Source organism: Panthera leo, assembly GCF_018350215.1.
Source record: "Panthera leo isolate Ple1 chromosome F3 unlocalized genomic scaffold, P.leo_Ple1_pat1.1 chrF3_random_Un_scaffold_30, whole genome shotgun sequence".
Taxonomy (NCBI): Eukaryota; Metazoa; Chordata; class Mammalia; order Carnivora; family Felidae; genus Panthera; species Panthera leo.
The window spans coordinates 642,532-654,890 of record NW_024962231.1 but is presented as its reverse complement, the minus strand read 5'-3'; the positions used below and the strand labels follow the sequence as shown (position 1 = coordinate 654,890).

The 12,359-nt window shown below is 40.7% G+C and overlaps 1 protein-coding gene across 3 annotated transcripts in view; it reads right to left on the bottom strand.

Moving 5' to 3' along the window:
* Positions 1 to 10,419: 10,419 nt before the first annotated feature.
* The window catches only part of LOC122212804 (ankyrin repeat domain-containing protein 26-like), a 45,025-nt gene continuing 43,085 nt past the window's right edge, over positions 10,420 to 12,359 (bottom strand). For all 3 annotated transcript variants that reach the window (XM_042926768.1, XM_042926769.1, XM_042926770.1), the window contains 2 exons: positions 12,031 to 12,075; positions 10,420 to 10,661 (listed from right to left, as the gene is read on the bottom strand). In XM_042926768.1, the coding sequence (XP_042782702.1) occupies positions 12,049 to 12,075 (27 nt within the window). In that variant the 3' untranslated portion in view covers positions 10,420 to 10,661; positions 12,031 to 12,048. The remainder of the gene's footprint in view (positions 10,662 to 12,030; positions 12,076 to 12,359) is intronic.

The following is a 12,359-nucleotide window of genomic DNA, read 5'->3' as shown; positions in this document are numbered from 1 at the left end:
GAGCAGGCTCCAAGAGGACAGAAGAGGGCTGGGGCCCACCCTCCCCTCCCCTCCCCCACCTCAGGCCTGTGGGCTAGAGATGGAGCTGAAGCTCCGTGCTGAAGTGGCCCTTTGTACATTGTCCCCCTGGAGGATGGGGGAGCCTGGTGGGAGGGGCTGGCACTGCCAGACACCCTGTGCTGATCTCAGTGGCAGTGCGGATCCAGATGGGGAGTGCGGGGAGTGGGGGGTGCGGGTTCTCTGGGGCTGGGATCAAGGGAGAACACCCTGCCATGTATGGGCTCGCACTGGCCGGGCCTGCCGCCCCACACTAGATGGTACTTGTCATCACTTCTCAGGCAAGGTGTGTCCTCAGACACCAGTTGTTTAGGGAGTGTCTGCTCGGGGCCAGGCTTTGTTCTAGGGGGTGGGGCTCCACTGTGACCGGTGACCGCTGACTGAGGCTGGCAGGCTTAAGAAGACCCTGTTCTGTTGACATTCTGAGCGCCAGGGTGTGGGTGGAGGAGACAGACAACGAACAGGTAAACAAGGAGACTGCTAGCTTCCGCTGTGAGTGCTGGGGAGCAGAAGACCTGGGCAGGGGACAGCCGCTGTAGCTGGAGGGCCAGGAGGGCCCCTCTGAGCAGGCAGCCACATTCCAGGCCAAGGAGCAGCCAGTGGGAGGACACTGAGACGGAAAGGTGGAGACTGTGACTGGAGCCGAGTGGACGAGGGCGGCGAGGGCAGCAAAGATTTGAGGACCAGATTGGCTGGGTCTGTGGGCCCAGAGAGGAGGTTGGATTTCATTCTGAGGGAGACTAGTGTGCGGTGCGGTCGAGGGGAGGGTCTTGTGGGAGGAGGTTGGGTGGGGTGGGGGGAGGGGGGACGTGCCCTGGTGGGAACTTTGCAGTGACAAATTTGTGGGGCCCAGTGCCAAATGAAAATGTAGGCCCTGAGGGGTGCCTGGGTGTCTCAGTGGTTTAAGCATACGACTCTTGATTTCTGCTCAGGTCAGGAGTCCAGGGTTATGGGATTGAGCCCTGCTTCTGGCTCCACATTGAGCCTGGAGCTTGCTTAAGATTCTCTCTCTCTCCCTTTGCCCCCCTCCACTCTTGTGTGCTCGCTCTCTCTCTCTCTCTCTCTCTCTCTCTCTCCCCAAATAAAATAAACTAGAGGCACCTGGGTAGCTCACTTGGTTGACCACTTCAGCTCAGGTCATGATATCGAAGTTCATGAGTTTGAGCTCTGCGTCAGGCTCTGTGCTGACAGCTCAGAGCCTGGAGCCTGCTTCAAATTCCGTGTTTCCCTCTCTCTCTGCCCCTCCCCTGCTCACACTCGGTCTCTCTCTCTCTCAAAAATAAACATAAAAAAATAAAATCATGAAAAGAAAAAAAATGAATGAAATCACAACTATATTCAGTTAATCTGAGAAATGCAAAGTTGGTTTAACATGAGCAAATAATGTAATTCCACACATTAACAAATACTTTCTTTTATTTTTTTATTTTTACTTTTTTAATTTATTTTTTTATTTTTCAGAATTTACATCCCAATTAGTCAGCATAGAGTGAAACAATGATTTCAGGAGTAGATTCCTTAGTGCCCTTGCCCATTTAGCCCATCCCCCCTCCCACTACCCCTCCAGCAACCCTCAGTTTGTTCTCCATATTTGTGAGTCTCTTCTGTTTTGTCCCCCTCCCTGTTTTTATATTATGTTTGTTTCCTTTCCCTTATGTTCATCTGTTTTGTCTCTTACAGTCCTCATACGAGTGAAGTCATATGATTTTTGTCATTCTATGACTGACTAATTTCACTTAGCATAATACCCTCCAGTTCCATCCATGTAGTTGCAAATGGCAAGATTTCATTCTTTTTGATTGCCGAGTAATATTCCATTGTATCTAGATACCACATCTTCTTTATCCATTCATCGATCGATGGACATTTGGGCTCCTTAGCATACTTTGGCTATTGTTGATAGTGCTGCTATAGACATGGGGTGCATGTGTCCCGTCGAAACAGCACACCTGTATCTCGTGGATAAATGCTTAGTAGTGCAATTGCTGGGTCGTAGGGTAGTTCTATTTTTAGTTTTTTGAGGAAACTCCATACTGTTTTCCAGAGTGGCTGCACAAGCTTGCATTGCCTCCAACAGTGCAAAAGAGATCCTCCTCCACATCCTCGCCAACATCTGTTGTTGCCTGAGTTGTTCATGTGAGCCATTCTGACAGGCATAAGGGGGTAGCTCAGTGTGGTTTTGATCTTTATTTCCCTGATGATGAGTGATGTGGAGCATTTTTTCATGTGTCAGTTGGCCATCTGGATGTCTTCTTTGGAGAAGTGTCTATTCATGTCTTTTGCCCATTTCTTCACTGGATTATTTGTTGTTTGGGTGGTTGAGTTTGACAAGTTCTTTGTAGATTTTGGATACTAACCCTTTATCTGATATGTCATTTACAAATACCTTCTCCCATTGTGTCAGTTGCCTTTTCGTTTTGCTGATTGTTTCCTTCGCTGTGCAGAAGACTTTTTGTCTGATGAGGTCCCATTAGTTCATTTTTGCTTTTGTTTCCCTTGCCTCCAGAGACGTATTGAATAAGAATTTGCTGCGGCCAAGATCAAAGAGGTTTTTGCCTGCTTTCTCCTTGAGGATTTTGATGGCTTCCTGTCTTGCATTGAGGTCTTCCATCCATTTTGAGTTTATTTTTGTGTAAGAAAGGTGTAAGAAAGTGGTCCAGGTTCATTCTTCTGCATGTCGCTGTCCAGTTTCCCAGCACCACTTGCTCAAGAGACTGTCTTTATGCCACGAGATATTCTTCCCTGCTCTGTGAAAGATTAGTTGGCCATATGTTTGTGGGTCCATGTCTGGGTTCTCTATTCTGTTCCATTGTTCTGACTGTCTGTTCAAGTGCCGGTACCATATTGTCTTGATGATTACAGCTTTGTAGTATAGGTGGAAGTCTGGGATTGTGATGCTTCCTGCTTTAGTTTTCTTTTTCAAGATTTCTTTGGCTCTTCGAGGCCTTTTCTGGTTCCATACACATTTTAGGATTATATGTTCTAGCTCTGTGAAGAATGCTGGTGTTACTTTGATAGGGATTGCATTGAATATGTAGATGGCTTTGGGTGGTATCGACATTTTAACAATATTTGTTCTTCATATCCAGGAGCATGGAATCTTTTTTTTCCATTTTTTTTGTGTCTTCTTCAATTTCTTTCATAAGCTTTCTATGGTTTTCAGTATATACATTTTTCACCTATTTGGTTAGATGTATTCCTAGGTATTTTGTGGCTTTGTGTGCAACTGTAAGTGGGACCGATTCCTTGATTTCTCTTTCTGTTGCTTCATTGTTGGTGTATAGGAATGCAACCGATTTCTGCGCATTGATTTCATATCCTGCAACTTTGCTGAATTCAGGAATCCATTCTAGCAGTTTTTTGGTGGCATCTTTGGGGTTTTCCATATAGAGTATCATATCATCTGCGAAGAGGGAAAGTTTGACCTCCTCCCGGCTGTTTTGGATGCCTTTTATTTCTTTGTGTTGTCTGATTGCAGAGGCTAAGACTCCCAATACTATGTTGAGTAACAGTGGCGAGAGCGGACATCCCTCTCTTGTTCCGACCTTAGAGGGGAAACTCCCATTTTTCCCCACTGAGGATGATATTAGCATTGGGTTGTTAATATATGGCTTTTATGATCTCGAGGTATGCTCCTTCTATCCCTCCTTTCTTGAGGGTTTTTATCAAGAAAGGATGCTGTATTTTTTCAAATGCTTTCTCTGCATCTATTGAGAGGGTCATATGGTTCTTGCCCTTTCTTTTGTTGATGTGATGAATCACATTAATTGTTTTGCAGATATGGAACCAGCCCCGCATCCCAGGTATAAATCCCGCTTGGTCGTGGTGAGTAATACTTTTCATGTATTGTTGGATCTGGTTGGCTAATATCTTGTTGAGAATTTTTGCATCCATGTTCCTCAGGGAACGTTGTCTATAGTTTTCCTTTGTAGTGGGGTCTCTGACTGGTTTTGGAATCAAGGTAGTGCTGGCTTCATAGAAAGAGTTTGCAAGTTTTCCTTCCATTTCTATGTTTTGGAACAGTTTCAAGAGAATAGGTGCTAACTCTTCCTTAAATGTTTGGTAGAATACCCCCCTGGAAAGCCATCTGGCCCTGGACTCTTGTTTTTTGGCAGATTTGTGATTACTAATTCAATTTCCTTACTGGTTATTGGTCTGTTCAAATTTTCTATTTCTTCCTGTTTCAGTGTTGGTAGTGTATATGTTTCTAGGAATTTGTCCATTTCTTCCAGATTGCCCATTTCATTGGCATATAATTGCTCATACTATTCTCTTGTTATTGTTTTTATTTCTGCTGTGTTGGTTGTGATCTCTCCTCTTTCATTCTTGATTTTATTTATTTCGGCCCTTTCCTTTTTTCTTTTTTGACCAGACTTGCTAGTGGTTTATCAATTTTGTTAATTCTTTCAAGGCACCAGATTCTGGCTTGATTGATCTGTTCGACTGGTATTTTTCTGTTTTTTTTTTTTTCTGTTTTTTTGTTTGTTTGTTTTGATAGCATTAATTTCTGCTGTAATCTTTAGTATTTCCTGTCTTCTGCTGGTTTGGGGTTTTATTTGCTGTTCTTTTTCCCGCTCCTTAAGGCGTAAGGTTAGGTTGTGTATCTAAGATCTTTCTTCCTTCTTTAGGAAGGCCTGGATTGCTATATATTTTCCTCTTATAACCACCTTTGTTGTGTCCCAGTGGCTTTGGGTTGTGGTGTTATCCCTTTCATTGACTTCCATATACTTTTCAATTTCCTCTTTAACTGCTTGGTTGGCTCATTCATTCTTTAGTAGGATGTTCTTCAGTCTCCAAGTATGTGTTACCTTTCCCAATATTTTCTTGTGGTTGATTTCGAGTTTCATAATGTTGTGGTCTGAAAATATGCACGATATGATCTCAATCTTTTTGTACTTACTTAGGACTGATTTATGTCCCAGTATATGGTCTATTCTGGAGAATGTTCCATGTGCACTGGAGAAGAAAGTATATTCTGCTTGTTTAGGATGAAATGTTCTGAATATATCTGTTAAGTCCATCTGGTCCAGTGTGTCATTCAAAGCCATTGTTCCCTTGTTGATTTTTTTTTTTTTATTAGATGACCTGTCCATTGCTGTGAGTGGGCTGTTGAAGTCTCCTACTATTATGGTATTACTATCGATGAGTTTTTTTATGTTTGTGATTAATGGATTTACACACTTGGGTGCTGTCACATTTGGCGCATAAATGTTTACAATTGTTAGGTCTTCTTGGTGGATAGACACCTTGATTATGACATAATGCCCTTCTGCATCTCTTGATACAGTCTTTATTTTAAAGTCTAGATTGTCTGATATAAGTATGGCTACTCTAGCTTTCTTTGGTTGACCATTAGCATGATAAATGGTTCTTCATCCCCTTATTTTCAATCTGAAGGTGTCTTTAGGTCTAAACTAGGTCTCCTGTAAAGAGCATATAGATGGACCTTGTTTTCTTATCCATTCTGTTACCCCATGCCTTTTGATTGGAGCATTGAGGCCACTGACATTTACAGTGAGTACTGAAAGATATGAATTTATTGCCATTATGATGCTTGTACACTTTGAGTTTCTGTGGTGTTCTCTGCTCCTTTCTAATCTTTGTTCCTTTTGGTATATATATATGCATATATATGTATGTATGTATGTATATATTTTTTCAACTTTTCTTCCCTCAGAAAGTCCCCCTTAAAATTTCTTGCAGGGCTGGTTTAGTGGTCACAAATTCCTTTAATTTTTGTTTGTCTGGGAAACTTTTTCTCTCTCCTATTTTGAGTGACAGCCTTGTTGGATAAAGAATTCTTGGCTGCATTTATTTTTTTTATTTTATTTGTTTAATGTTTATTTTTGCAGAGAGAGAAAGACAGAGACAGAGACAGAGCATGAGCAGAGGAGGGGCAGAGAGAGAGGGAGACACAGAATCCGAAGCAGGCTCCAGGCTCTGAGCTGTCAGCACAGATCCCTTCGCGGGGCTCGGACTCACAGACCGCGAGATCATGACCAGAGCTGAAATCGGACGCCTAACCGACTGAGCCACCCAGGTGCCCCTGCATATTTTTCTGATTCAGCACCCTGAATATATCCCGCCACTGCTTTATGGCCTGCCAAGTTTCTGTGGATAGGTCTGCTGCAAACCTGATATGTCTTCCCTTTTAGGTCAGAGAACATTTTTTTTTCCCTTGCTGCTTTCATGATTCTCACCTAGCCTGAGTATTTTGTGAATTTGACTATGATAAGCCTTGTTGATGGTCGGTTTTTGTTGAATCTAATGGGGGTCCTCTATGCTTCCTGGATTTTGATGTCTGTGTCTTTCCCCAGGTTTCGTAAATGTTTTCCGCTATGATTTGCTCACATAAACCTACTACCCCTATATCTCTCTCTTCCACTTCTGGGACCCCTATGATTCTGATGTTGTTCCTTTTTAATGAGTCACTGGTTTATCTGATTAAATTGTGCTCTTTTGCCTTAAGCTCCCTCTTTTTTTTCTGCTTCGTCATTCTTTATAAGTTTGTCCTCTATATCGCGGATTCTCTGTTCTGCCTTGTCCATCCTTGCCGCCACTGAATCCATCCGTGATTGCAGCTCAGTTATAGTATTTTTAATTTCATTCTGGCTATTTTTTTACTTCTTTTATCTCTGCAGAAAGGGATTCTAATCTATTTTCGACCCCAGCTAATATTCTTATTATCGTGAATTTAAATTCTGGTTCAGACATCTTGCTTGTACCTGTGTTGGTTAAATCCCTGGCTGTCGTTTATTCATGCTCTTTCTTTTGGGGTAAATTCCTACTGAATTCTGTGGTTTGGGTTGTGCAGACTGTTGTGTTAGTCCTCCAATCAGTGTTCTAGGTGTGTAGGATGGTTTCGTGTTGGCCTGGCTGTATTTCATGGATGGGAGACACACACAAAACTTCCATGCTGTTCCGCCATCTTGGCCTCTCCCCCCATTCACAAATATTTTAAAAACTTATCTCAGGGTGCCTGGGTAGCTCAGTAGGTTAAGCATCCAACTTAGGCTCAGGTCATGATCTCACAGTATGTGAGTTTAAGCCCCACGTGTTGTTCGCATTGGGTTCACCACTGTCAGTGCAGAGCTTGCTTCAGATCCTTTCTCCCTCTCTCTCTGCCCCTGCCCTGCTGGCTTCCTTGGTCTCTCTTAAAAATAAACAGTTAAAAATAATTATCTCAATAGATGTGAAATAAACATCTTTTAACATTCCATATTCATTCATGACGGAACTTAGAAAACTAGTATTATAAGGGAACTTGCTTAATATACTTGTAGCAGAAAGACCCTAAGTGACCCCATAATATCTGTCCTTTAGTGTTGTCACCTTTTCTTTATAATTATTTTCTCTTAAGATCTGTGACTTGACTCTAGCTATTAGAATATGGCAAATGTAAAGGAATGTTGCAGACATAATTCAGTTAATTCAGACTCAGTCAAAAGAGGATTATGCTAGGCAAACCTGATCTAATCACGTGAACACCCTCCAAGGAGGACTGCGCCTTCTCTGAAGTGACATTCTCCTTGCTGGCCTCCGAAACTAAGCGGCTATATTGAGGAAGTCTACGTGGCCAAGAACAAGGAACAGCCTTGCTCTAGGCTGAATATTTGTGTCCCCACTCACCCGAATACATGTGTTAACTCTTAATGTTCAACGTGATAGTATTTAGAAGTGGGGGATTTGGGAAATGATGAAGTCACGAAGGTGGAGCCCTCCTGAATGGGATTAGTGCCCTTATAAAGGAGGGCTGTGAGAGCTCCCTTGGCCCTGTGCCAAGCAGGAAGACCAGAGTCCATGAACCAGGAAGCAGGCCGTCACTGTACACTGAATCTGCCAGTGCCTTAATTTTGTACTTCCCAGCCTCCAGAAGGGTGGAAATAAAACTTTCTTTTTCATAATCCTATGGCATTTTGTTAGAGCAGCCCAAAAGGACTAAGACAAGTGTCTGGGAACCCTTGGGACCTAAGCCTCCAACTAGCCTCCAACTAGCAAAGAGCTGTGGAAATGAGTCCAGTCATACAGTCACAAGGAAATTCTCTTAAAAACAAACTCAATGGGCTTGGAAGCAGATTCTTCCCCATTGAAGCACCCAAATGGGGAAGCACAGTCTAGCAGACACCTTGGCTACAGCCTTGTGAGAACCTGAACAAAGGACCCAGCTAAGCCATTGCTTAGCTTCTGGCCCATAAAAATGTGAGATAAATGTGTGTGGCTTTAAGGCGCTGTGTTGATGGTGATCTGTTGTAAATGGCAAGAGCAAACCAAGAGACTAATAAGACATAAACTTTTAAAAACCCCACTATCTACATAGTTATAGGAAACTACTTTTACATGTTGCAATTTCAAGAAGACATGAACACTCACTATCCTCACATTTACTCAACATCATTCTTATAGTAGGAAACAAAAAAAAATGAAAGCTCTAGGAATTGGAAACAAAAATGCCACTATAGATTATATGTCGCTGCATGTACCAAATGCAAAGGAATCTGCAGATAAAACACTCGAGTAAGAAACAATATATTGTGGGGAATAAGCTTAGACAATTAAAAGACTAGGTGTTTGGAAAAATCAGTATAAGAAATGTCTTTCCTTACACTGTTGACTGATTCGATGCAATTCCAATGAGAAACAGCTTTGGAGAGCTTGCCAAGTTGATTATAAAAGACCTGTGGAGCCCTTCCTTCCTTTCTTCTTTCTCATCCCCAACACTTTAGTTCCCAGTCCTAGAAACAGAGGCATGGAGTTGGGGTCCAGAGTGAGGTGTTGGAGCTTAGAATGGGGAAGGCATTACGTGCGGTAAGGTCACCCTGAACCGTGTTGGAGCTCAAGTGACAGCATCCCTGAAAAGTGAATGGTATAGAATAATGAAGTATCACAGACTCAACAGGGTAGGGAGGCATCTGCACAGGGGAAGAATAGCCCAGTGTGGGTTTTCAGAACCTGCAGGGGGCAAATCACCTGCAGAAGAGGTGGCCTGGCACAGGGTGTCTGAGAAAGGAGATATTTACATATCTCAAAGTACTTCCCCATAAAATACTAAATAATTGGAAAGTGGAAAGTTAACATTCCAGGCGAGAAACCTGGCAGATACTACCTCCGGTGGCCAACATTAACATCACCATTATGGGGACAAATCAAAATTGTAGGTCACATGATAGGATGCAAAGAGTAGGTTGTAGTGATACTCTTGCTAAACATGTATGGTCTGAATTTTACCATAAGGAAACCTAAGAAAAATCCACGTTGAAAGACATTCCACATTACTGGAATTTACTCGTCAAAAGATTAAAAGTCATGAAAGTCAAGGAAAGACAAAGGAACTGTTCTAGAGTGAAAGAGACTAAAACATACAACTGAATTCAATACATGGCTCTGAACAGGACCTTCCTTGGTATAACGTATACTACAGATAAGTGACCAAACTTAAAAAGAATTATGAGGAATAAATGATAGAATTATACTTAACCCTTGAACAAAACAGTTTTAATGGGTGCACTGACTACACACAGATTTTTTTTTTCAGTACTGGAAATGTATTTTCTTTTATAATTTTCTTCATGGTATTTTTTTCTGTAGCTTTATTTTAAGAATAGAGTATGATACATATACAAAAGATTATTGGTAGTAGTAGTAGTGGTTAAGTCTTTGGGGGTCAAAATTTGTTCATGGCTTTTTGACTGTGGAGGGTGGGGTCAGAGCCCTTAACCCCATTTTTCAAGCGTCCAGTGTATTACAGTTAATGTTCTGATTGTGAAGGTTGTATGGTAGTTATGTGGAATGTACTGACTTGTAGGATTTAAATGCTACAGGAATCAGGCATCCCATTAGCAATTTACTTGCAAATGGCTTTGGGGCGGGGGGGGGGAGTTCTTTTTTTTTTCTCTAATTTTTACTTTCTCTAACTTTGTTTCTAAAAAGCAAATCAAAAATAAATAAATAAATAACTAGAAAAGGTGAAAAGCCTTTGGCAAATCTTATTTCTCCATGTGGAAAGAGCTACGAATCAGTGTTTACAATTAAAATCATAGATAGGTTTTATGGCACTATAAAAAAAAATGTAATATGACAAACATTGTCAATAGCCATAGCAGGAATACATCAAAATAATGTCTAAATCTTTAGGCCCACATATAGTCATAAAAATTGGAAAATACAAAAAGCCATCCATGAACACTACTGAAGTATTAATGACAACTTGGTTGTTTGGGTGCTGTTCAAACCGCTGGTAGTGGAGCAGTCTGATGTATGTAAAACCCTCTAGTGCTGGTTTCCATGTACAAAATGTGCTTAAAAGTTAATGAGATGCCAAGAAACATAGTTTAAAATATTATAAAGATTTTCATTACACACGTATGAAACAAAAACATTTTCCTTTAATCAAGACTTTGCTGTATATTGTGTTCAATTGGGAAACAATTAAAATGTTTTGAAAGCATCCAGTAAATTTTTTCTATTTATTTTTCAAATCATATAATTTTTGTTCAAAATCTGTACATATTCTCGTGATGCTTTCCATACAGGATCTTGATTTATAATTGAATCATCAGTAGATACTAAAGGATTTCTACAGGATCCTCATTCAAATTCGGTAGCAGCTGAAAAGGAAAAGAAAGAATTATTTTCTTTCTCCAAAATAATTTTCAACTACAAGTGATTAAAAAAAAAAGAAGAAGAAAAGAAAAAAAAAAGAAAAAGAAAAAAAGAAAGTTGGGGCCTTTATGATGTTAAGAAAAATGAAAAATACCTACGTACAACTGCAATATGAAACCCAAGATTAGTATTAAATATATTTTGCTCAGGGTTGCACACTGAATGCTATTGTGGATACATATCAGAGTTTCTGGTTTTTTCATTACAAGGTGAAATTACAAGATGAGGACACAGTCCACCCTGAACAATCATAAACTATAAACTGAAAAATCAAACAGGCATTTCCAAACAGAGCCAAGTAAACAGATGTAAGTGACAGGTATAAAACACAGCACTACTGGAACATACGGAAGGGACATCCCAGTTTTGTGTCAATATTGTCTGCTCTTTGGTGAAGGTGATATGTCAGCTGATACCTGAAGGACAAGGAAAAAGTATGCTAGGTAGAGGGAAGAAGCACATACAAAGAGCTAGAAGTGAGGAAGAACACTTGTGCAATTATGAGTAATTTAGTTTGACAAGGTGCTAGAGCAAAGCAGCAGAGTAGGGCAAATAGTGAGAGACAAGGCTGAATCATCTGGCAAGAAGCAAACTGATTTGGGTGTTTTCATTCCATGCTAAGGAACTTGAAGTTTTACCCAAGGGCAAAAGCAATGACAAAGTCAATGAGTGAAGATTGAAACCCGTTACCTGTCAAGTGACAGCTATATGACCTCTAATTACTTAACCAAGCATTACTAAGACGACTTTGGATTTTTGGGTCTTCTGTCACTAGCAGAAACAACAATTTGATAAAGCACACCTTTTCTGAGACTTGTGCAGGTTGACAGTTCCACAGGGATGGCACCAGTGAAGGAAGATTGTTGCCAGAAATAATAACAGATATATAGACTTAGGGAGATTGAAAAAACTTCTTTAACGTTTATTTTTGAGAGAGAGACAAACCACAAGCGGGCAGGGGCACAGAGAGAGGGAGACACAGAATCTGAAGCAGGCTCCAGGCTCCGAGCTTTCAGCACAGAGCCCTCTGTGGGGCCTGAACCCACCTGAGCTGAAATCAGTCGCCCAACCGACTGAGCCACCTGGGTGCCCCTAGACTTGTGGGAGATTTTAAAAGAGCTATGAAACATGAGGACTAAATGAGGAAGAAGTGTGTTCTTCATTATGCTCATGCTTTTACATTTTTTATTAGATATGTACAAAAAATGTGAATGTAGTATCTATTATCCAAACAATGGAAAGGGATGCCATTTACTATTTATAGTTTAGTTCAGAAATCAATGATATCTAACTTCATACATTTTGGCAACATACCTTCTTCTAGTGCTCTGGTTATTCTTTTTCCAACTCCCGCTGCATCTGAAATAAGCCAAATATTATTTAGAATGTGTAAGGTAAACAAGACATGGTAGGAATTATATATAGCTTATGACATGTGGTCTTGAAATAATACTTGTAGAGATTAAACCAAAGTTAGGGATTGCTTAAATAGAAAAACTATCACATGAATAAAATAAATTCCTACCTATTTTATTTTAGTTTTAGATAACGGAGAACAGATACATACACACACACACACACACACACACACACACACACACGTGTATATGTATACACGTGTATATGTATGTATAATACATATA